At 42.7% G+C, this 25,759-nt stretch overlaps 1 protein-coding gene across 1 annotated transcript in view; it reads left to right on the forward strand.

Moving 5' to 3' along the window:
* The first annotated feature begins 212 nt into the window (after positions 1–212).
* Positions 213–25,759, forward strand: part of PCYT1B (phosphate cytidylyltransferase 1B, choline) — a 125,088-nt gene continuing 99,541 nt past the window's right edge. The window contains exon 1 of the mRNA XM_047716231.1: positions 213–558. Coding sequence (XP_047572187.1) covers positions 487–558 — 72 coding nt within the window. The 5' untranslated portion in view covers positions 213–486. The remainder of the gene's footprint in view (positions 559–25,759) is intronic.

The following is a 25,759-nucleotide window of genomic DNA, read 5'->3' on the forward strand; positions in this document are numbered from 1 at the left end:
GTCTTGACTACTTTTTATCTTGAAAAAAAGCGAGAAAATGTTTGTCATTCCAGGAGCATAATCAGTTGAGCCAGCACACAATGACATAGTTAATTCACCAACGGAATTTGTTGCCATAGCTCCAGGGAGGGACCGGGTAGATTAAACAATGGCCTTTTTCACGAGGGCAGCTTCCTCCACAACCTGCCTGTCCCCGCGCCACAGGCCATCAGAGCGCCAGTCCAGAGCACAGCAGTTGTCAGTGAACAACAGCCCGGAGGGGACAAGGGGAGGCCTGTGGTAAATAAAGCAAGAACACCCAGCACCTTGGATCTCTGCTTATTCAATCACTGGGACGTGACTAGCTCCTCTGAGCGGGTCTTCAAGCTAAACCTTTGGTCAAGTTTACCGGTGAATCCAGAGAAGGACAATTTCACCGTGTGACTCGAAAGAACTCCAAAACGAAGAGAGGACTCTAGAAAAAGAGAAAGGGGAGCAGGATCAGACATGGTGGGCCACCAGGAAAGCACCACAGAAGGGGACGCCGGGGACAGTGGCGCTCCCACATTCTGGCGCAAGGTAACAGTAACATACATGCTTTCTTAGTGATTTTTGCCTCTTTGAATATCAAAGTCGGTCCAAAAAGGGAAGTCCTATGTATCTGTGAGTGTAATGGTTCTGTGCTAATTAATAGAGTCACACTCGAAATGGAAATAGTATCCTCTCCATCTTAAAGTGATAAAAAAGAAAAATTGTGACTCATCTTTCTTTATCCCCTGACTTATGCAAGCTCCCTGGATAGAATTAGATGGCAGGAACAGATTCTCTTTCTTAAAAAAAAAAAAAAGAAAGAAAGAAAGAGTCAAATCAGTCTGAGAAAATGTAGGTGGTTCAAGGCAAAGAATGATGCTGTGGGAGCCTGAGGGCATTGGAGAAGTGTTTTAACCAAGCGTTCATTACCCTATAAAATGAGAAATTTTCCTATTAGAAAAGTCACAAAATCCTGACACCTATTTCTGAATTTCTTGGAATGCAATTATCACGAAAGTGAGACCACCTCAAGACCACTTTTATTTGGGGGGCGGGAGGGTGCCCAGGGGAATGTGCATTTTAGTGGAGCCTTGTTAAAACTAAATGAGTTCTAAATAGAAAAAGTTTAGGTGGTGGGATGAAATAGTGAGATTTCAGATGAAGTGAAGAGGAGATTAGGGCCAGGGGAAGCTTCCTGGCAATGCTAGGTTTCTGCCTCACCATAAAGCTGATTTCCCACCACACCCCTGAGAGTGGTTTCTTGGGTCTCAGGACATCAGCCCTGTTCTTTCGAGTTTCAGCACTCTATCAAAACCTCCCCATGCTCCTTCGAGTGCCTGTGGATAGCACCACATGCCTCACAATGTAGTCTGGGCCCACAGCCACCGGGTGCTTGAACAACCTGACTGGTAGACCATTTCCCCCAACTGGTCCCTTCCCCATTCATCTCAGTATTGTCTCTGATTTGGAAAAATGTATATGTTGAGGACTCATGAGTTTTACCGGCTCATTTTGTTGAGTGAACGGGGGAATCAGGAGGTATTTTAGTCATTCATTTATTCATTCTTTCATGCCTCATGACAAAAATAGATTTGAAATAGTATCAAAACAACTGGATTCAGTTCTTGACTGCTATGAATATGGAAAGTGGAGATGATCTTTCTATGCCCCATCATGTAGAATTAAGTCTGTGCAAGTAATCACTCTGTTCTCCCATACCTTTTGTGAATTGAAAAATAGTCAAAGTCTTCTCATCTCATGGGTCTCCCAAGAGCATCACTTACTATAACAATGGCTGCAGTTTGGGGACATGTGGCTGCCTCAGTCAGCAGAACATGTGACTCTTGATCTCAGGGTTGTGAGTTCGAGTCCCACATTGGGTGTAGAGATTACTTACAAATGAAATCCTTAAAAAAAATAATGGCTGCAATTTTTAGCCCTTAGTAGGTGGCATGCCCTGTGGTGAGTACTTTATGTACCTTATTTCATGTGATTACATCCAACAAAAGTGCTTAACCTCCTAACTACTTGCCTCTTCTGCTAATTTGTACCTGTGAAATGGACTGGGTTTATTTAATCTCCTTGGGGAATCAAGATGTTAATCGGAACAATAACAAAGAAGTGATTGCGCTGACATTTTTGCTTCTCAGTGTACTTTTGGTACCTGAACTGACCTCAACTTCTATAAATTTATCTTTCTGATTTCCACCGCTTTTTTTTTTTTTTAAGATTTTATTTGTTTATTTGGGAGAGAGAGACAGAGATAGCAAGAGAGAGCAGGGGCTGGGAGGAGAGAGAGAAGCAGGATCCCCGCGGAGCAGGCAGCCAGACACAGGGCTCCATCCCAGGACCCTGGGATCATGACCGGAGCTGAAGGCAGCCGCTCAACCAACGAGCCCTCCAAGCGCCCCTCCCACTGCTTTTGTGCACCATACACTGATACTCCCAAGCTAATGGTACTGCTTACCAGCCAATAGTTATAAACATTGTCATTAAATATTTTATCTGAACGGAGAGGATAGTTATGAATTTAATAATATTTATGAGCTCCCTAGGAATGCAAACTCCCTTTAAATGAGAGAGCTGGTTATTCATTTTCCACATGTTTAACTTTGGTACTTGATTGGCACTTATTTGAAAATCAGAGAATGCCTGAATACATCTCAATTCCTCTTACTCCAAATCCTCTAAGGTAGCTATGATTTATATTTTCATTTTCAAGTGAGAAAATTGAAGCTCACAAAAGTTAAGTAAAATGCCCAAGTTAGTAAGGGTACAGTACAGCTGGAATTCAGGGTCTTGGATTCCATTTTCACTTTTTCTTTAAGCCTGCACTGTCAAATAAGGTAGCCACTAATTGCATATGGCCATTTAAATTTTAATTAGTTAAAATTAAATAAAATTTAAATTTTAGCTCTTCAGTGGTACTAGCCACCTTTGAAGTGCTCAATAGTCACACAGAACTCACGGCTACCTCCTTTGAACAGCTAGAATATTACATCATTGCAGAAAGTTTTATTGGATAATGTTGTTTTAAGTTGTAATGTCTCTTTTCAATATGTTGACACATGTCCTCAAAATACATTGCAGTTCTAAGTAGTAAGGATTTAATATTTTACAGTAAAATTTCATTCATTGGAAATCTCCTCATTTGCATAGCACCAAGTTAACTTTGATCTGCAAATTAATAATATAGATAAGAGTCAAGGAGACATTAAATGCACTTCAGAGACCAAAGATTTTTAAGCACCATCAAATAACTCCAGAAGCACTCACTTAGATGCAAGCAATTGATATGATAATTACACATCGTTTTTATTTATTCATTAAAACAGGATCCCCTAAGGTGCCCTGGTAGGAAATAATATGGTTAGCCTAGTTCTTTATGGCAAACCCTCTGCTATTTCTAAATTCTATATAAAATCATTTTATACTACTGATTTACCTTCCTCTCTTCCATTGGGTCATTAAGGAAATTAGTAGCATAAAATACTATCACAACAAAAATTTTATGAGCTCAAGATCTAATTATGAAACCCTTGCTTCTTCCACTCTATCCCAGGATACCCTGGAAGGAGTGCCCCTGTGGGCCCCCATAAAGCCTGGAACACAGGAGAGGTTCTATAAATATCTTTTTTTTTTTTTTAAAGATTTTATTTATTTATTTGACAGAGAGAAATCACAAGTAGGCAGAGAGGCAGGCAGAGAGAGAGGAGGAAGCAGGCTCCCCGCTGAGCAGAAAGCCCGACGCGGGGCTCGAACCCAGGACCTGGGATCATGACCTGAGCCGAAGGCAGCGGCTTAACCCACTGAGCCACCCAGGCGCCCCTATAAATACCTTTTGATTGGCTGACAGAGACAGTTCTTTCAAGATGTCACTCATTGGGGGGAACCCCGATTTTCTATAGAGAATTCATGGATCAAAATGAAAACTCTCTCATTTCTTCTTTTCCCTTTACCAGTCTTCATTGCAAGATAAGGGCTTCCTATTTGAAAGGAAAGATGATTTCCAGGCATTCGGTGAGCGGGACGGGAGCTCAGTGCACTCCTCCCTGAGGATCTGGAACTAAACCTGCCAACTCCTTCAGCAGGGAGAGTTGCCTTCCCAGGGCACCAATCACCACATAGGCCCATCAGTTCTTAAATACTATGTTGACCCCATTTGCCAGGTACTATCCTGGTTCTAGGTAATAGAATAAAAGAAGAGGACTTTGAGCTACTGAGAGAAGAATGACACCTGAATTTCTAAATCTTCAACAGAGGTGGATTTTTGCCGCTTGCTCGAAACGGTCATACCAAAGATGGGTTCCTTTTTAGTAAAGAACACAACTCATTTCCTCAATTTAGTGGTTAGCTTCAAAGAATATGATTTGTCACTGCCCTGTCTTCGGTGAGGAAGGTCTCTAGTGTGTAAGCCATAAGCAAAGAAAGAAAAAAAATAATTGAAACAATATGAATGTAGATCGAACATTTAGTCTTTCTTTGGAGGGAATTAAACAATTTGGAACATTCCAGATTTCTAAAGTTTAGATATCTGAGCATCTTTTAAAGGCACTAAGCCAAAGTAGATATTACGTTTTTACTTTTTGTTCCAAAACACAATTAGAACTTCTTTCCTCTCCTCCATCTGTGATTCCTTCACTTTATAGCAACAGGCATGTTATTTGCACAACTTGCAGTTAACTCAACACAATCTTTGCCTCCTTTGGAAACTATATGGTGGACTGACCCAAGGGCATGATCACTGCCATGGGCTGCTCTGCTGATAGTTCTCACCCTGGAAATTGACGAGTAGTGCACACGCTCCATGCTTGTTCCAACTGAATCTGGGGTTCTGGAGGATACTCATCCCTCCCTAAGCTATAGCTTAGGCCCACCCACTGTGGTCCTCTAAGCAAGCTTTGACTCTTGGGCATCCTGGAAATCTTACAGCTCACCAAAATGGCTCAATTTTGCACACAAAAAGTTGCGTAGTGAGAGGTGAAACCTGTGTCTGCTGAAGCCTGGGGTTCTTCTTGTCTTCCCGGTACTGGAAACTATGGGAAGAAAAGGAATCTTACTGGTATCTCTTATTTTTGTCCTTTATTCTCAGAGAGTTGGAACTAGCTCTGACATGCCATGGAGCAAAGGATATATGAGAACGGGCATCCAATTAATCTTGCCCCATTCTTGCAATGAGGACTTATAATGTGAAAACATACCCTTTATTTCAATCTCACCCAGGTATTAGAGCATTTCAATTTTTTTCAATTTTGATACTTTGTTTTTTAAGTACTCTCTATGCCCAACGTGGGGCTTGAACTCATAAACCCGACATCAAAAGTCGCATGCTCTTCCAACTGAACTAGCCAGGTGCCTCTATAAGAGCACTATAAAGTTTTCTTTGACTTTTCATGAACTAGAAATTTTCTCTCTCTTTCTCTCTCATATACACACACACACACGTATACACAGATATGCACATAGAAAGAGAAGAGAAAGGAAAAACAATGGAAAGTATGGCTCAGGATGAAAAGAAAATAATAGCTGCTTCACATCTCTCCTCTTCGTTTCCATTAAGTCTTTTTTTTTTAATTTTTTTAAATTTATTTGACAGACAGAGATCACAAGCAGGCAGAGAGAGGAAGGAAAGCAGGCTCCCTGATGAGCAGAGAGCCCGATGCGGGGCTCGATCCCAGGACCCTGGGATCGTGACCTGAGCTGAAGGCAGAGGCTTTAACCCACTGAGCCACCCAGGCGCCCCTCCATTAAGTCTTGAAAGTATAGAAGAATTTAAATGTTAATTTTTTTAAAGCAAAGATTATATGATTAGATTTTAACAGTACCATCATATTAACTAAAAAAAAAAATCAATCATTGGGCACCTGAGTGGCTCAGTCATTTAAGTGTCTGCCTTCAACTCAGGTCATGATCCCAGGGTCCTGGGATTGAGCTCTGCATCGGGCTCCCTACTCAGCGGGGAGCCTGCTCCTCCCTCTCTCACTCCCCCTGCTCTCTCACTGTGTCTCTCTGTCAAATAAATAAATAAATAATTTTTAAAAAATCAATCATTAAGTGCTTGCTCTACCTATATACTCCTGTTCTACATATTCTTGGAGAGTGCGGACATCCATCTTGGATGCACGGCTCCTGATGTACTGTAGATGCTTAGTAAATGTTTGTTGAATGAGTGAAAGGAAGTTAAATCAGTGTTCATTCTGTATCCTTCTTGCCCAGAGAGAATCCTGAGTTTGTTCATCGAAGGGCAACTCTAGGTTGTCCCGGAGAATGAACAAATTTCAACCCAGCCTCTGAGGCATGCATCATTGTTGGGTAGACCGATTTCAACTTGACTCCAGCCTCTAAACTGCGTGGCTTTATCATTAACGCCTGTAACAGAGATGTAGCGATCACTGTTTACAGGACTCTCTACCCCAAATCCTGCCAGAATCCTAGGGTTGCTCTAGGTTTGTGATCTACGAAAGCCAGGTGGGGTCGCTCAGAGATACCAGAGGGGGCAGACTCCCTCTCTACAGTTCTTCCCCAGCTTCCCCAGAGATGTGCAGAGCTGGATCAGCCTCCAAGAGAGATGGGAAAGACTTGTCTACAAATCTGTCCCATGAGTTCTTTTCCATGAGGCTACTATACCTTCCCTTAAGGTGGCAGTTGAAGGACTTTTGTAAGGAATTGTAAGGAATTCAATACAAAAATGGAGAATGAATAAAAGAGCTTTGTAGGGTTTTTTCCATTATATAAGGTAGGAGAGTTATAATCGCCAGGAAGCACAATAGAAGTCTTCTTATCATTTACAGTGGGGACTAGTAGGTTAGTTAACTGAAAAATAAAATGTTTCTAATAAAGAGTTGTTTGAAAAAATGGTTAATGCATGCATTAAATATTTTGCTTAAACTTAAAATAGATATATTATTAATTGGCCAATCCTTTAATTGGACCACTGATTAAAGGTCTGTGTTGTCTTTTATTCATAAGGTATTACACATATGCAACAGCTATGATTTCTATTTTTGGTGAAATGAAAACTCAAGATATTTTCAAAACATTGAGTATAGAATCCTAGATTTGGGGGGATTTTGTTCCCTATCTTTTACAATTGTCTTCCCCTCACCTAATTCAACAGCAATTTTTAAAAGCCACATGACTGTTTATCTTTCCAAAACAATTTAATTTCTTAAAAATAACTTTTTTGCATCATTTTTATCAGTTTATATAACATTTAATTAAATTGTATCATTGCAGTCACAATGGCATAAATAGGTTTGGGGAAAAGTTCAGTTAATTCTTGGAAAATGTAAAACTCAACTATTCAGAGCTAAAATACCCAGGCTTTCTCAAGAGTAACTTACCAGTAGACAGAGCACTCAGAGAGCTCTGAGGACCCTTAGGGAAAAATGGAGACCCCTGTAGGTTGCTTAAGTTAGAGGTTGTTTAAGGGAATCACTCCTATTCCTCTCTAGACAGAAAAGGTTAAAAATAATAGTAACCAGAGCAGGAAGGACATCTTTTTTGTGTTTGTCTTCCATGCTTCAAGGGTCACTACATTATTTAATGAGCACCTCCTTTGTAATAGGCACTCAGGAGATTCAAAGGGCCATTCCTTTTTTTTTATTTTAAAGGTTTTATCTATTTGACAGAGACAGAGAGAGCACAATCAGGGAGAGCAGCAGGCAGAGAGAGAGGGAGAAGCAGGCTTCCTGGTGAGCAGGGAGCCCGATGTGAGGCTGAATTGCAGGACCCTGGGATGGTGACCTGAGCCAAAGGCAGATGCTTAACCCACTGAGCCACCCAGGTGCCCCAAGAGCTATTCTTTTAAAGATATAATCCATGTCATAAAGGGTATAATTCATTGTTGCTTTAGTATATTCACAGGGTTATACAACCTTCCACACAGTTTAATTTTAAGATTTTCATCATCCCCCCCAAATTGTACTCATTAGCAGTCCCTCCCCAGACCCCTCAATACCCCCAGCACCAGGCAACTGCTAATCTACTTTCTCTTATGTGGGTTTGCCTATTCCAGATATTTCACAGATGAGGAATCATACAATATGTATATGTATATTGTATATCATACAATATCTTGTGTCTGGCTTCTTAGTTTATCTTTTCAAGGTTTATGTATGTTATAGTGTGTATCTGTATTTCATCCATTTTTATGGCCAAATAACATTCCATTGTATGGACAGACCACTGTTTGTTTCTCCATTGATCAGGCAGTGACCATTTGGGTTGTTTCCACTTCTTGGTTCGTGTGAATAATGCTTATGACATTTGCGTACAAGATTTTTGTGAACATGTGTTTCCTTTTTTAAAAAAGATTTGTTTACTTATTTGAGAGAGAGCACAGGCACGTGAGCACAGTGGGGAGGGGCAGAGGGGGAGAGAGAGAATCTCAAGCAGACTCCCCGCTGAGCGTGGAGCCCTATGTGGGGCTCGAACTCACAATGCTGACATCGAGAATGGAGTTGAAATCAAGAGTTAGATGTTTAACTGAACGTATCACCCAGATGCCCTATGAACATATGTTTTCAAATCTCTTAGATAAACACCTAGGTGTGGAATAGCTGGGTCAAATGGTAACTCTATTTTTAACTTTCTTTAAAAAGGTTTAAAAATTTTTTTTTATTTGAGAGAGAGAGAGAGAGAGAGGAGGGGCAGACAGAAAGACGATCTGAAGTAGGACTCCCCACTGAGCACAGAGCTCAAACCCACGACCCAGAGATCACAACCTGAGTCATAATCTCAAGGTGGATGCTTAACTGAGTCACCCAGGAGCCCCTCTATTTTTAACTTTTTGAGGAACTGCCAAACTGTTTTCCAAAGAGACTGTACTGTGTAACTTTCCCACCAGCCATGTATGAAGGTTCCAGTTTCTCCACATCCCTACCAACACTCGTTATTTTCCATTTTCAAAATTATAGCCATTCTAGTGGGGGTGACATGGTATCTCATTGGGCTTTTGATTTGTATTTCCATAATGACTAGTGAGATTTAGCATTTTTTCACCTGTTTATTGGCCATTTGTGTATCTTCTTTGGAGAAACCTCTTTGGAAATCCTTTCCCCATTTTGGAATTGTGTTATTCGTTGCAAAGACCCATCTTTGGCTTAAAGTAATGTTTCTCAACCTTGGCATTATTGACATTTTGAGCTGGATAATTCTTTGCTGTGGGGGTGGGGGGTGGGGGGGAGGGAGGCCTTTACTGAACAGTTTCCCTGGTCTCTACCCACCAAATATCAGTAGCATTCCCAAGTTCTGACAATCAAAGCTCTGTCCATGGTGCCTGGCTGGCTCAGTCCATAGATCATGTGAGTCTTGATCTCAGGGTTGTAAGTCCAAGCCCCACCTTCAGTACGGAGATTATTTAAAAATAAAATACTAAAAAAGCTACGTCCAGACACTGCAAAATCACTCTTGGGGGCGGGCACAAAATCTCCCCAAGAAAAGAAAGACTGCTCTAAAAGAGCCACCTGTGCAGCTGAGAAACACTCACACAGAAACACAACTTCATGATGATGTAAGAAAGTGGAGGCACCCTGGAGGCGTGAACTGATCTTCCCAAGTCTGGTTGATGGGTTAACTAACAATATGAGAAAGAAAATCAAGTTTACAAAGGAGAATTACCTAACATTATGAGATAATGATTTGATACCATAACACAAAAAGAGTTGTAAGTTTGTATATGGAAGTATCAAAAGTGTGGTACATCTAGAACTAGAGGTTTTATGAGAAGATCAATTTACTGTGAGCTGTTCTCTGGAAGGAGTGTCATCCCTTGATGGTCCTAGGCATGAAGTGCAAATGGCTGTTAACGTGGCCTTTCACTCTTAGCCCTTAGCTTCATTTCTCCTGTTAGTTTCATCTCCTAGTGGAGATACGTGCCCATCTGTTTCAGACAGAGATTGCTGGACTCCAAGGAACAGTACCTACTAAGCTAGCTTTTCCTTTCTTTAAAGAAAGATTTTATATATTTGAGAGAAAGAGAGCAAGCACACGAGCAGAGGGGTGGGGGAGAGGGAGAGAGAGAAGCAGACTCCTTGCTGAGCAGGGAGCCTGATTTGCGACTCGATCCCAGGACCCTGGGATCATGACCTGAGCCGAAGGCAGACACTTAGCCGACTGAGCCACCCAGGTGCCCTAAGCTAGCTTTCTCGGTGGGGGGAATGAAAAGGTCTATCCAATAGAACCCACAGAAAGCTGAATAGCCGGTCTCAGCAAGGAAAGGGACTGGAGCAGCGTGAGAAGACCTCAGAAAGGGTTATTTGCAGAGATAGTTACTTTAATCCCCTGATCTACTCAGACTCCATCTCGTAGTTCTAATTCTTTAAAGAGGGAGTTGGAGAATCTGAGAAACCCCTGAACAATGACCAGGGCTTGGCTTCTTAATCAGCTGTCCCAACCCTGGGCTGTGCGGTGGGATGGGTTTTCACAGACGGGGTGGAGTGGGTTAAGGGAAAGACAAAATAAAAGCAGATACCTCATTGGCCTACCTCATTGATTAGGCCATTCTACCACCTGTATAGATTTTTCCCCCACTTTTTGTCTTCACATATATTTTTGCCCTATTTCTCCATGAAATGTACAACACATCTCACAGAAATGGCCTTGCTATTGTTTGCCAGTTGAACACAATTACCCTCATTTACCTATGGCCTTGCAGTCTTAATATCAAGTATCTTGACATTATTATTATTATTATCACCATCATCATTATTATTAAATAATTTCCACACCCGATGTGGGGCTCGAACTCTCAATCCGAGATCAAGAGTCACATGCTCTACCGACTGAGCCAGCCTGGCACGCCAAGTGTCTAGACTTTTAAAGGGGGGATGTGGAAAAAATAAAAAATAAAAATAAATAAAAGGAGGATGCAGGATGGGGGGCAAATTACCCATAATATTTTCTATTTAATAATGACATGGTAGGCAGGTGTCATTGAAACTAAGATGAACTATTTTAACAAGAAAAATATATCTGTTTGGGGAGAAACTTCTGAATCCCCTTCATCCCAATCCTCCCCCATTGGCATCACAGTTGGGAATAAAGACTACTAAGCTGTTAAGAGGTGGTATATCCTTCCCACTAGTTAATAAAGTGATGCCCTGCCTTCACAGCCTATTAATTAAGAAGGTAATCAGTGCATGTTTCAAGTTTGCTATTTGAAACTCGAAGGCAATAAAATCAGAACACTGCTCAGATTTTTTTTCTCATAAAGAAATGAATAACAAATTAGGGCCACAGAGCTAGAGTAATCACATTTTGAATGATTTCTCCTGAGCATGCCTTTAATAGCCTGTATGTGTTGGATAAGAAGAACAAAGAAAGGTAAAGTTAATTATCCAGGAAAAGCTTCACCAAGGAGTTTTGGTCACTTTAACCCAGGGTTTCTCAACCTTGGTACTAATGATATTTGGGGCCAGATAATTCTTTGTCATGTGCGTTTAGTGGAATGTTCAGCGGCATCCCTGGTCTCTAACCAGTATATGCTACTAGAACTGGCCCCACCCAAGTCTTAACAACAAAAATGTTTGCAGACATTGTTAAATGTCCTCTGTGGGGGCAAGAAGATCCTGGGATTAAGAACTAATGAATTGGGGTGCCTGGGTGGCTCAGTCGGTTAAGCGTCTGACTCTTGACTTCTGCTCAGGTCACCATCTCAGGGTCATGAGATTGAGCCCAGTGTCATGCTCTGCACTAGGTGTAGAGTCTGCTCGAGATTATCTCTCCCCCCCCGCCCCTCCCCCCACTCGCCCGCGCACATGCTCTCTCTCTCTCTGAAATTAAAAAAAATCTTTAAAAAAAAGAACTAATGAATTAACCACATACGTGCCTTCATACTCCCCATCCCTCCAGGGTCCCTCTAGAGTTTGTTGTTTTAAGCCCTTAGGACCAAACATTTTATACAAGGGTCATTTATGTTTTCCAGGGAATTGTTTGAAAAGAAACTTGTCCAGGTGAGGAGAAGGGCTCTTTGCATTTCTGTATTGAAGAGTAGCAAACAAAAAGAACAAAGGAAGGAGGTCTAATAAAGGTATTTAGGTAAAACACTCAGCCAAACACTTATATTTAATCCCTATGAGACCCTCAGGGGCATAATTAGCCTTATTTTATTGGTGAGGAAACTGAGGTTTAAAGAGGTTAAGTAATTTGCTTAAGAACACATACTTTGTAATTTAGTGGTGGAGCTAGAAATATGATGGCAAATTTGTGCCTGTTTGCATGTTGCCTCATTAAATGCACTCGAAGTGTTAGACATCTAATAAAGGAAGGTGACCAATTTCTTTAGTTTGTGTATTTGTTTATTTTAATTTTTAAAATATTTTATTTATTTATTTGGCAGACAGATTACAAGTAGGCAGAGAGGCAGGCAGAGAGAGGGGGAAGCAGGCTCCCTGCCGAGCAGAGAGCCCAATATGGGGCTCCATCCCAGGACCTTGGGATCATGACCCGAGCCAAAGGCAGAGGCTTAGCCCACTGAGCCACCCAGGTGCCCCTATTTATATTAAATTTTTATTTAAATTCTAGTTAGTTAACATACAGTGCAATATTGCTTCCAGGAGTAGAATTTAGTGATTCATCACTTACTATAACACCTAAGGCTCATCCCAAGTGCCCTCCTTAATATCCATTGCCCATTTAGCTCATCCCCCCACCTGCCTCTCTCGATCACCCCTCAGTTTGTTCTCTATCATTAAGAGTCTCCTATGGTTTCCTTACCTCTCTCTTCTTTTTTTTTATCTTTTTAAAAATACACAGCTTTTGGGGTGCCTGGCTGGCTCAGTTGATAGAGCACGTGACTCTTGATCTTGGGGTAGTGAGTTCAAGCCCCACATTGGGTATGGAGCCTACTTTAAAAAATGTTAAAAATTGAAAATACAGGGGCACCTGGGTGGCTTAGTGGATTGAGCCTCTGCCTTCGGCTTGGGTCACGGTCTCAGGGTCCTGGGATTAAGCCCCGCATCGGGCTCTCTGCTCGGCAGGGCCCTGCTTCCCCTGCCCCCACCTGCCTCTCTGCCTACTTGTGATCTCTGTCAAATAAATAAATAAAATCTTTAAAAAAATTGAAAATACAGCTTTTATTAGGGATAGTTTGAAACATGCAAAATTAGACAAATCGGTGTCTTCCCATTTCTGTTGTTCATGTACTCGTCATGTAGCTACAACAATGATTACCTCAGGACCAATATTGTTGCCTGTAGAGCTTTTCAGCCTTGGTGTTATTGACATTTGGGGCTGGATAATTGTTCTGTGTATTATGTGTGTCCAGTACGCACACAAGACAAGGCAGGACCAAAACCGAGTTCTGTCTGGTTTGACTAAAAGTATATTGAGTTGTTTTTGGATTCAGAGAGTTTATTACTTACTTAGTGAAAGACATGTAGCCACTGGTGCCAGCCTATAGTCCTTGTCCCACACGCCAAGAACAGCACTGAATAGAGAGAGGCCGATGACCTCCAGACTCCTGTTGCTGAGGAGCAACTTCTGTTGCTGTGTAGATGGTCACTAACTGGTTTCCTTTTCTGCAGCGCTATACAGAGGGGGGAAGGGCAGGAAGGCCCAGACCTCAACAGAACCCAGGAGGTGATTGGAAACTACCGTATGAGGGGCACCTGGGTGGCTCAGTCAGTTAAGAATCCAACTCTTGATTTCTGCTCAGGTCATGATCTCAGGGTTGTGGGATCGAGCCCCATGCTGGGTGTGGTTCCAGCTCAATATTTCTCTCTCCCTCTGCCACTCCCCACTGCATGCTCTCTCTTTCTAAAATAAATGAACAGGGGCGTCTGGGTGGCTCAGTGGGTTAAAGCCTCTGCCTTCGGCTCAGGCCATGATCCCGGGATCCTGGGATCGAGCCTCGCATCGGGCTCTCTGCTCTGCAGGGAGCCTGCTTCCTCCTCTCTCTCTGCCTCCTCTCTCTCTGCCTGCCTCTCTGCCTATTTGCGATCTCTGTCTGTCAAATTAAAAAAAAATCTTTAATAAAATAAAATAAATGAACAAATCTTAAAAAAAAAAAAAAGAAAAGAGAAAGAAATTGCCTCATGAGAGTCTCATCGTGGAGATAGGGAGGCAAGCAGGAAGTGGCCTCCAAGCCACTCCTAACAGGCTTGTGCCTCTCACAGTCTAGGAAGGTCACAAGACAGTCTGCCAACACTCAGATGAGCTGCAGTTCAAGTCTTTGCCAATGTGAGCTATGTGGATACATTGGATGACCTCTGACACATTCAAGTGGACACATTCAAGGTTGTCAGGGCATGAGGGCAGAGCCAGTCTCCCACAGTGGAGGGCTGTTTCTGTGCACTGTAGGGAGTGCGGCTACAGACGTCGGCCGCGTCACCCCCCAAGATGGGACGACCAAAAATGACTCCAGACAACCCCGAACGAATGTAGGGTGGAAGACCAAGTTCCACCCAGCTGAGAACCACTCATCTAGAGCCCTAACCACTCCCCTCACCCACACAATAGACTTCATCTGCAAATACGTCACTGTGTATTTCTTTGTTTTTACATTGTTTAATGATTTTACTTATTTATTAGAGAAAGAGAGAGAGAGAACAAGCAGGCGGAGTGGCAGGCAGAGGGAGAAGCAGGCTCTCCGATGATCAGGGAGCCCAACGCAGGGCTCCATCCCGGGACCCTGGGACCATGACCTGAGCCTAAGGTAGACGCTTAACCGACTGAGCCACTCAGGCGCCCCTTCACTGTATATTTCTAAAATGAAGTTTCAAGAAACATAAACAAGATATCATTATACCTGAAATATTTAATAATAATTCTTTTATGGCATCCAGAAACTGTGCAAATTTTTTTAAAGAATTTTTTTTATTTTCTTATTTTAGAGAGTGCGCACGCGCGTTGGGGGAGGGACAGAGGAGAGGCAGAGAATCTGAAGCAGATGCTTGAGCCACACGCAAGGCTCGATTTCTCTACCCTGACATCATGACCTGAGCCGAAACCAAGAGTCGGGTGCTTAAGCAACGGAGCCACCCAGGCACCCCCAAATTGTCCAAATTTCTTATTGTTTCACGCATATCGTAATTTTTTACAGTGTTTTGAACTAGGATCCTAATAATTTGGGGTATACATCACAATGCTGTGATTCCTGTGTCTTTTAGATTTCATCTAATCCATAGATTTCTTGCAATTTTTTGGTTGCAGAAACTGAGTTTGTCTTATAGAGCTTCCTACAATCTGGATCTTCCTGATTGCATCCCTGTGGTGTTAAGGTCCTCCTTTATCCCTTCTGAATTTCCCATTAATCGGTCTCAGATCAAGAGGTGTCATTGAAGCCAGGTTCTGTTTGCTTGACAAACTATTGGATGGGTGGTATACAGCCTTCTTTATTTTAGGCACGTATAATATTCGTGGTTGTTTGTCTTTTTGTCGTGTAAGACGTGGTTGATGCTCAGTGCCTAGATCCAATCATTCGTTAGCGCTTATCAAATTGGGAGAGTCCAATCCATCATGTTCTTTATTACCGTCATAGTTTTATTACTCATTCAAAGATGATACACTTCTCCTTACTACTTGGTCACTCAGAAGTACGTTTGAATAGAAGAGCTAAGATAAACGCCCGATTGTTTCCCTGAGACTTCCAGTTTTCCAAATAATGCGTGTGATCTCTTGCATCCACCAATGCAGACAAATGAGGTTATCGGTTTGTTTGGGATTTTGTTTAATAGTATTATGACCGGGTAGATTTTTTTTTTAAGATTTATTTATTTATTTTCACAGAAGTTGGAGGGAGAAGAACAAGCAGGTTTTGTGCTGAGCTCAGAGCCCGACCCGGGGCTCAATATCAAAACCCTGAGATCATGACCTGAGCTGAAACCAAGATTCAGTTGCTTAACTGACTGAGCCCCCACCACACACCCACCGGCGTGCCTGAACAGGTGGATTTAAACACACCTGATGGATTTCAATCCACTGCAGTTCTCATCTGTACTGATGTGTAAACTTTTCATCTGGGCTGACAAGAGTCTCTCCAAGTTGGGTCCTGAGTCCTTTTGACAATTTCTGTCCTTTCTGGAAAAAGGGTAATAAAACTTATACATTCACATCATTATTTTTGTCTTCAGTTTTGCTCTCCGATGGTGTTACTCAAAGTGTGGGCCTCAGGCAGCACCTGTACCAGCTGGAGAGAAAACCAAGTTGATGGGCCCTTGCTGACCTGCTGAATTAGAATCTCCGGGAACCTGGCCTGGGGAACTAGTTTAACAAATTCTCCGGGTGATTCTTGCTCTAAAAAACTGAACTTAGCGCCCGGCTAGCTCAGTCGGTAGAGCATGAGACTCTTAAAAAACTGAACTTAGAGCCTTGGGGTCACCTTCCTCACTGAAGATCTCTAACTCTTCAGGAATTTCTTGCCAGAGTAGGCCACCCCTCTCTTCTTACTGGATGGCAACAGAGGACACAATCATCCTCGAGGGTTATTTCCAATATTTTTGAAACCACCTAAAGCTAACTGGTGGTTTGATAGATGAATGGTAAATCTGGAAATCTGGTTAATACCTCTTTAGATCCCCCCAAATACTGATTTGATGATATAAAAACAGATTTTCTTATTTTTAAGATTTTATTTTTAAGTAATCTCTACACCCAATGTGGGGCTCAAACTCACAATCCTGAGATCTAGAGTTGCATGCCCTACGACCCCCAAAACAGATTTTCCTTAACGGCCTTATAAAATAGCCATGATGAGGGGCGTCTGGGTGGCTCAGTGGGTTAAGCCTCTGCCTTTGGCTCAGGTCATGGTCCCAGGGTCCTGGGATCGAGCCCCACATTGGGCTGTCTGCTCATTGGGGAGCCTGCTTCCCCCACCCCCTGCCTGCCTCTCTGCCTACCTCTGATCTCTGTCTGTCAAATAAATAAATAAAATCTTTTTTAAAAAGTAAAAATAAAATGGCCACGATGAAAATATCAGAAGAACTGTTCCAAAAATGTTTTGAGTAACGGTAGTATTAACATGTGCAGGGCCTGCCATGGTTTACTGCTGACGCTTTTATTGCTTTTGAATTCCTAGGGTTGAGTGGTGTGGTGAGGTTATCTGGGCTACTTTGCAGAAATAAAAGATTATTTTTCTTTGGAAGTGTTCTTACCTCATGCTTGCTTACTTACTTACTGAAGAGTATCTATTCTTGGAGCAAGAATGGGCTTCCGTGGCAGCACACTGACTGCATGTTGTCCCTGTTGAGCACCACTACTGAGTCATTCCACAGAGCCCCTCCCCTGGCACTTAAATAGAGTAGGTTTAAAATGATTGCTTTTGGGGTACTTGGGTGGCTCAGTCCGTTGAGTGTCCAACTTTTTAAAATTTTATTTATTTATTTGACAGAGACAGAGAGGCGGGCAGTGTGTGTGTGTGTGGGTGGGTGGGGGGGGGGAAGCAGGCTCCCCGCTGAGCAGAGAGCCCGATGTGGGGCTCGATCCCAGAACCCTGAGATCATAACCTGAGCCGAAGGCAGAGGCTTAACCCACTGAGCCACTCAGGTGCCCCAAGTGTCCGACTCTTGCTTTCAGCTCAGGTCATGATCTCAGGGTGGTGGGATCCTGCCCAGCATTGGGCTCCGCGCTCAGTAGGGAGTTTGCTAGAGGTTCTTTTCCTCTCCCTTTGCCCCTCCCCCTGCTCGTGCACACACACACACTCTCTCTCAAAATAAATAAATCTTTAAAATGATTGCTTCTGGACACATTGAAGGTTTTTACATAGCTACCTTCTTGGGATACAGAAATGAATAGGCTTTATTTCTTTTGATGTAAACAAAATAGATATTCTTGGAAAAAAGAGAGCCTTATAGTTGAGGGTCAAAACCTTTGCCTTCTTTTTTAAGGTTTATTTATTTATTTTTAGAGAAAGGGGGCACGAGTTGGGAGAACAGCAGAAGGAGAGGGAGAGGGATGGAAGCAGACACCCCACAGAGCACAGAGCCTAACACGGGGCTCAGTCTCACAACCCCAAGATAATGACCTGAGCCCAAATCAAGAGACACTTAAGTGACTGAGCCACCCAAACCTATGGGTTTTTTTGTTTTTTGTTTTTAAAGATTTTATTTATTTGACACACACAGATCACAAGTAGGCAGAGAGGCAGGCAGAGAGAGAGAGGGAAGCAGGCTCCCCACTGAGCAGAGAGCTCGATGTGGGACTCGATCCCAGGACCCTGAAATCATGACCTGAGCTGAAGGCAGAGGTTCAACCCACTGAGCCACCCAGGCACCCCCCAAACCTATGTTTTAATAAAGTTTCTCATCTCTGCTTCACTTTGTCTCTGTGGTTTTCAACTTTTTTTTTTTCGTTCTGCATTTTTTTTAAAGATTTTATTTATTCATTTGAGAGAGATACAGAGACAGAGATGGAGAGAGAGAGAGCACAAGCAGGGGGAGAGGCAGAGGAAGAGGAAGAAGCAGACTCCCCACTGAACTGAGAGCCCGATGTGGGGCCTGATCCCAAGACCTGGAGATCATGACCTGAGCCAAAGACAGACACTTAACCATCTGAGCCACCCAGGCTCCCCTCGTTCTGTATTTTTTAATGTCCTGATGCTGCAGTCCAGGCCAATAAGGGCAGAATCTCTTGGGGGTGGGGGGATGAGGCTTCTGTGGTTTTTGAAAGCTCCCAAGGTGATTGTCACGTGCAGCCAAGGCCAAGAATTTTGCAAGGTGAAGCAGAGAGGATGAGAAACTTGATTAAGATGTGAAATGAAACCCCTCAAGTGTCAGACTGTCTTATTTCAAGAATAAAAGAGTGGATATACTTGTAGGCTGTTGTTGGAAAGATCGTTTCTGGCCAGCACCCCCTGATATTATTCAGAGATTAACATTTCACCCCCAGAGAAGATGACCTGGTGAGTCTGCTCCTGTTTGTATGCTGGAGGAAGAACCCACCTGATGCTACTCTGGGAAAGATTTATTAGAGCATGTGGCGACATCATCTTGAATGAGTGTTTCCTGATGCCATCCTCTACTGGCACCTGCGGAATGAGTCGAATATGAGATTTATAGGGGCTTGATAAAAGGTTTTATCTACGAGGTTGTATCACTAACTGTCAAACTAACTGAAAAGCTTTCAACATGAAGGCTATCCAAAGAGAGCAAAGTGAGCAGAGCGTGGGAAATGTTGAGCGACAGACGCGGCATATGATGAACAGGGGCTTTAAAGTCCAATAGGCCTGAGTTTGAAACTCAGCTCTGCCAAGCTCTGTGACCTTGGGAAAATTACTTAACCTTTCTGTGCACGGATTCTTACCTGCAAACCTGGCAGAGTGCCTGTGCCTGACACAAAGCACGGTTTTACAAATGACTGTTTTAAAATTATAGGCAATGTATTGTTCCAATAACCGGAGATGAGATAGTCATGAAACTCATGAGTTCCTCATGCTAAGGAACGTGCGGTAGGCAGACTAATGCCCGCCCCTCCCCCGGCTCTGCCCCGAGATGTCTACATCCTAATTCCCAGAACCCAGGAACCTGTAACGTCTTACTTGACTCTGCAAAAGGGATTTTGCAGATGTGATGAAGTTAAAGATGTCGAGATACAAGAGATTATCCCGGATCATCCAAATGCCCAGTGTAATCACAAGGGTCCTTTCAAGTGAAAGGAGCAGGCAGGGAAGGGAGATATGTGACTGTGGCCAAGGTGGCCGCTGAGGCAGTTGCTGGCTCGTGAGACGGAAAGAAGAGGGCAGGGAGCCAAGGGATGCGGGCAGCTCTAGAAGCTGGAGGAGGCAAGGGAATGGACTTTCCCCTGGAGCCTCCAGAAGGAATGCAGTCTCACTGATACATGGATTTTAGTCCACTGAGACCCATCTCAGACTTCTGAGCCCCCAGATGAAGATAATATGTTTGTGTTGTTTCAAGCCACAACATTTGTGGTAAACTGTTATAAGGAGCAATAAGGAACTAATACAGAAGATGAAACCAAGTCTCTCTCTTTTTGAAGATTTTTAAATAATCTCTACACCCAATGTGGGGCTCGAACTCACAACCCAGAGATCAGGACGCTCACGCTCTACCGACGGAGCCAGTCAGGTGCCCCCCCCCCCCACCACCACCTCAACTAAATCTCTCTTTGGGCATTCAAAGATTCTGGGGACAGATTTTACAAGATGGAGATCTTCCTCTTGAGTCTGTGCCATTCAAAATCAGTTAGTTAAAAAGTCTGAGGATTATAATGATGGTTTGCTTGTGAGTGGGTTTCTCCATCCTGGCCTCAGATGGCTTTGCTGACTCACGTGCCAGTCAAGCACATTTGTGTCACAGTTGCAAGGCCCGGGGTCAGTTCTCAGGACCCTGCAGTATTTGCTGCTGTATCGGGAAACTGCCCGGTGGCAAAGCAAGAAGGAAGAAAACTGGTTTCAACATATCAATAGCCAAGAGAGAAAGACGGCTCTTTAGGCATTATCAGAAGCAGTGTAAATCTGCTCAACCATTCTGGAAGACAATTTGATAATAGTATCAAAAAACATGTACAAAAAAGCCTTGAAAATTCAAGTACCCTGACTCAGCAATTCTACTTGTAGGAAAATTTATGGGAAAACTGCATTAGTATGCATGTCCTTCACCTGCGTAAAAAAAATTCTTCCACGGTTCCCATAATTACTTATAGGATAACACTTGGGGAGACTGACAGGGGCTCGCAGTAGGTAATTATGTCTGGCAGGTGTTTGTACTGACCGTAGCTTGGTCTAGACTTGAACCCATGTTAGATTAACCTTGAGGGTCCCTGAGCCACCTTTGTTAAATTTGATCTTTTCCGTGATAATCACTGAAACAGTGATGGTGACTAACACTTTCAATGTTAAGTCAGTGTCTGCCCTTGAACGTTTATTATAAACTATCAGCCAATTTTGTGGCTTAAATTAAAAAATTTTTATGTGTAATTGAGCCATTAAGTGGTGAAAATTAGCTGTATTTTCCCGTAGCCAGTGACATTCAGATAATATGTTGGGCATGCAAAAGTTGTGAATCCAAATTATGCTCAAATCCAAGTGAGGAATCTTTATTCATTTTTTTCCCCCTGCTGTATGTGTTTCAGTCATATGTCTGGACCCAAACCCCACCAAAGAGAGACCAAAATTTACACAATATTCTTGAGTGTGATGGTGGCTGCATTTGGAGTTTTAATTAAACTGCGCTACATGTGTGATTATTACTTGTAAACAGATGATTACATATTAATTAGACAATAAGTGATTGTAAAGCACTTAGAAAATAAAAGTGTTTATAAATACCACTAAGTAATAGCAACAATAATTCTTTACTGACTACACAGCTGCTAATGTCAATAAGAATGATTTATTCCAGCTAAGGGCAACTTTAATTTATGCAAAAAGCCGCTATCATATCTGTTTTGCTAGAGCAAAACCAAATGTATACTTATAGCTGATTTTATCATCAGCATTTAGATAAATACATCTCACATAGGTAAAAACAACTTACTTCTTCTAGGACCTTCTCAAACACAGGCACAACCATTGTGGCATGGTGTCTTTGAACGCTAAGAAATGGAGCCCGTGGGTGGCTCAGTGGGTTAAGCGTCTGCCTTCGGCTCACTTCATGATCCCTGGGTCCTGGAATTGAGTCCCACATCGGGCTCCCTGCTGGCAGAGAGCCTCCTTTTCCCTTTGCCCCTCACCCTGTTCATGCTCTCTCTCCCTCTCTCTCTTGCAAAAATAAACAAAAGAAATCTTTATTTTAAATAAGAAAGAAATGGAGCTCCTGACTGTTCATCTCTGACTTATGTCCAATATTGATTTCTTTTCAATGTAAGATATGAAATGACATTTCGTTAGTGACATCTGCATTTTTATGCATTTTTATGTTACACTGGGTCTGTGCAGTTGTTCCCCAGCATCTGAAAACTGTGCTTAGACTCAACACGTTTTGGTCAAATGAATGAGCAGAAGTTAATTCTTTTTTGGTTATGATAGAAGTCAGAAAAAGAAGAAAATCCATGTTAAGAAGAAAATAAAGCACTTTCATTTGATCTTCTTGATTTTGTTTTTCAAAAAATAAGTTTTGAGGGGTACCTAGGTGGCTCAGTTGGTTGGGTAGCTGCCTTTGACTCCAGTCATGATCCCAGAGTCCTGGGATGGAGCCCCAAGTCAAGTTCCCTGCTCAGTGGGGAGTCTGCTTGTCCTCTCCCTCTTCCCTCGCTCATGCACTCTCTCAATATGTAAAATCTTAAAAAAAAAAAAGTTTTGAAGCCATGAGTACTTTTTATGTCTATTATTCTTTTCCCAAATGGCTCATATAGGTCACAGACCAGTATCAGCCTGGGTCCTGGCCCACGGGTGAATCAGGCAATGCCTCCATGTTTATTTTCTCTCCTAAGTAAATGCAAGCACCTACAGTGAGTCCAGTTCCATGGTTTTGGAGATAGGAAATGAACTGAATGAATATAAGTGAAGAGTGCTTCACGTCACATGAATTCAATAGAAAAAACGGTGAAGGGGCTGTTTGGGATGACGAAATATGCATGACATAGCCCAGAAGCCTTGTTAACAAAGCAAATATAACTAGATCGGAAAGCGAGGCAGTGTAGTTTTGTGAAAAACAGGGTTGAACTCAAGAGACCTGGATTCAAGTGATAGTTTGGCTCCTTACTGTGCAAACTTACTTGAGACACTTAACCTCTCTGATTCTGCTTGCTCATTTGAAAATATTAAAACCTGTCCATCTTGGAGTGTTATTATGATTCAATTCAACGTGTAAACGTACCAAGTGAGAGGTAAAATGCTTTACACTGAAAAACATTTTTATTACCGTAATTTTCCTGAAGTAGGCAAAGATTTATGCATGGGCTTTATTGTTTAGTATGGTGGAATTTTCCTTCTGGATTATGTCAGGTTTCAGGCCCAAACTATAATCCACATGTGGAAAACTGGGGAAGTATCTCAAACTAGAGCCATAAAAGTGACAAAATTCCATAGAACGTAATAATGGTTTCCAGGAAACGCTAAATTCTGTCAACTTTACCTTGCTTTTTCAATCTCCTTTCTTACTTTGTAATTAATTCCTTATTTGGTATATCTGAAGCAGTGAGAAAAAATGAGTGAGAAAGAGGAAGGAAAGATGGAAGAAGTAGTGGAGACGGGATCGACGGTAAGGAGGAAGGATTTGGAAAGAAGGAGGTTTTACAAGATTTTATTTATTTATTTGACAGAGAGAGAGAGATCACAAGTAGGGAGAGAGGCAGGCAGAGAGAGAGGAGGAAGCAAGCTCCCTGCTGAGCAGAGAGCCCGATGCGGGGCTCGATCCCAGGACCCTGAGATCATGACCTGAGCCGAAGGCAGAGGCTTAACCCGCTGAGCCACCCAGGCGCCCCTGCAAACGGCATTCTTGATAAATATTAAGAGCAGTATCGTCTATGTAGGGGCATAAAATAACTAAATTTTATTTTATTTTTTTTTATTTTTTTTTTTTTTTTAAGATTTTATTTATTTATTTGACAGACAGAGATCACAAGCAGGCAGAGAGGCAGGCAGAGAGAGAGGAGGAAGCAGGCTCCCCGCTGAGCAGAGAGCCCGACGCGGGGCTTGATCCCAGGACCCTGAGATCATGACCTGAGCTGAGGACAGTGGCTTAACCCAATGAGCCACCCAGGTGCCCCAAAATAACTAAATTTTAAATTACCAATATGGGTGGAGCTAATATTTTCTCTACAACAGATATAAAATTTCTAGCACACTGACTTGATTAAATATTGAAAAATAAATGGAAGAAAAAGGTATTTTTAAAGAGGAAAAAGCTTAAATGTAACGCCTACTTAAAAAAAAATAGGCTAACAGACATTTACATGGGATGTTATGGCACATTTGTATCCATAGGAGGATATAAAAGATATTTTGCCGTAAGAAATAGAAATTAACATTGTTTGATGGACACTGAACTAGTCTTAATTGGAGATCTCCCAGAAGCAGACCCTGAGACAAAAGATTCAAGTTCAGGTAGTTCATTTGGGGAATGAGCCCAGGCAACAGCCACAAGAGGGTGGGCAAGGGAGACAAGGAAAGGCAGGCAGGCAATGGAGGGTGTACCGTCAAGCCAGCTACCATGGCGGCAATTGGAACTTAATCCCACCAGGGAGCCCTGGGAGTCCATGCAGAACATAGGATTTGGTCCCTCCTCTTGAAGGCCAAGACCACTGGGGTGTTTATACTTTCACTCCGGTCAGTCACTGGCCAAGAACTCTTAGGACTGTGGGCTGCTGAATTTCTGCCCCTCAGCCCTGCCTCCTTGGTGCTGTTGGGCGGGGGGGGGGGGGGGGGGGGGGGCGCGGGTGTCCCCCAGGGCCAGAGAAAGCCCTTGGACAGAGAGACGAAGTTGCTGGCCGTTGTGGCCCGTGATGAGGCCTGGGGGGGTCCAGCTCAGACAGCTTCTGCTCTGAAGAGATAAGTTTAGTTCTTCCCTGCAGATCTTTGGGAATAGTGTTTTCAATGATTTGATGTTGTTGAAGCGACAAACGTTGGCAGGAAGAATGTCATTTGTAGGTCTCTTCCAAGCTGATGAGAAGATCCCTATGGCTTGGTTTCCTCGTCTGCAAACGGGGGTGGGGGGAGGGGGCACTATTCATATCTGATTAAGTGTTGTGGGGCTTACAAGCAGCCCATGATAAGTACGGAGCATAGTGCTAAGAATGTAAGGGGTACCTGATAAATGGTAGAAATAAAGATGAGAGTGCTTGGGAGGGGCAGCACTGATCTGACAAGTTCTCACCGAAGCCACGCCCTGCTTACAGAGGGTACAAGACTCAGGAGCGCTGTCCCCAAATGCTCCCTGGAGATTTTCTGAACAGCCTGCCTCCAACACATTCCCTCTATTTCTACTAACTGGAGATAGGACACCGCCAGCTTTGTCTGTCCCTCTCAGCTTTCTCGTTTCCTCTCACTGAGTCCCTGCCTCTTGGTATTTGCTAGCATACTAATGTCTATCTGCCTCACCCCTACCCCATACCCAGCCCTTCACAACTGTTTTCCTAACTATAAGGGTAATATATGCTCATCTTTTAAACACTTGTTATAGGTAGGAAAATATAAAAACAAAAGTGAAAATTGCCCGTAATCCCACACATCTTGGTGTATTTCCCTCCAGTACTTTTATCTAAGCATGTACATAGCCCATAATTGAGATCATTTTTTTTGGTATCGTATTCTGTGGCATGCTTTTCCCACCTGACATAATGTTATCATGTTCCCATAGCATTAGACTTTCTTCGAAAACATGACTGCTAATGACAGTATAATACTAAATGGATGTTTTTAACCATCACTCCTATTGCTGCAAGTTGTCAATTTTTTTAGCCTGTTATAAGTCATTCTGCATTAAGCATCTTTGTACACAATTATTCGAGTGCTTCTCTGAGTATTGCTTTGGGGATAAGTTCCCAAGCAAAATTCCTAGGTTAAGGGGCATGAATGTTCTAAAGGCTTGTTACCTTGTACTGACAAATATCCTGCATGGAGTTTTTTTCTTTTTAAGATTTTATTTATTTATTTGGTAGACAGAGATCACAAGTAGGCAGAGAGGCAGGCAGAGAGGGGGGAGGGGGAAGCAGGCTCCCTGCTGAGCAGAGAGCCCAATGTAGGACTCGATCCCAGGACCCTGAGATCATGACCTGAGCTGAAGGCAGAGGGGCAACCCACTGAGCCACCCAGGCGCCCCTTGCATGGAGTTTTTTAACAATGTTAACACGTGTATAGATTTGTGTAACCATTACCATATCAGGATAGGGAACACTACTATCACCCCAATAACTT

Source organism: Lutra lutra, chromosome X (genome assembly GCF_902655055.1).
Source record: "Lutra lutra chromosome X, mLutLut1.2, whole genome shotgun sequence".
Lineage (NCBI taxonomy): Eukaryota > Metazoa > Chordata > Mammalia > Carnivora > Mustelidae > Lutra > Lutra lutra.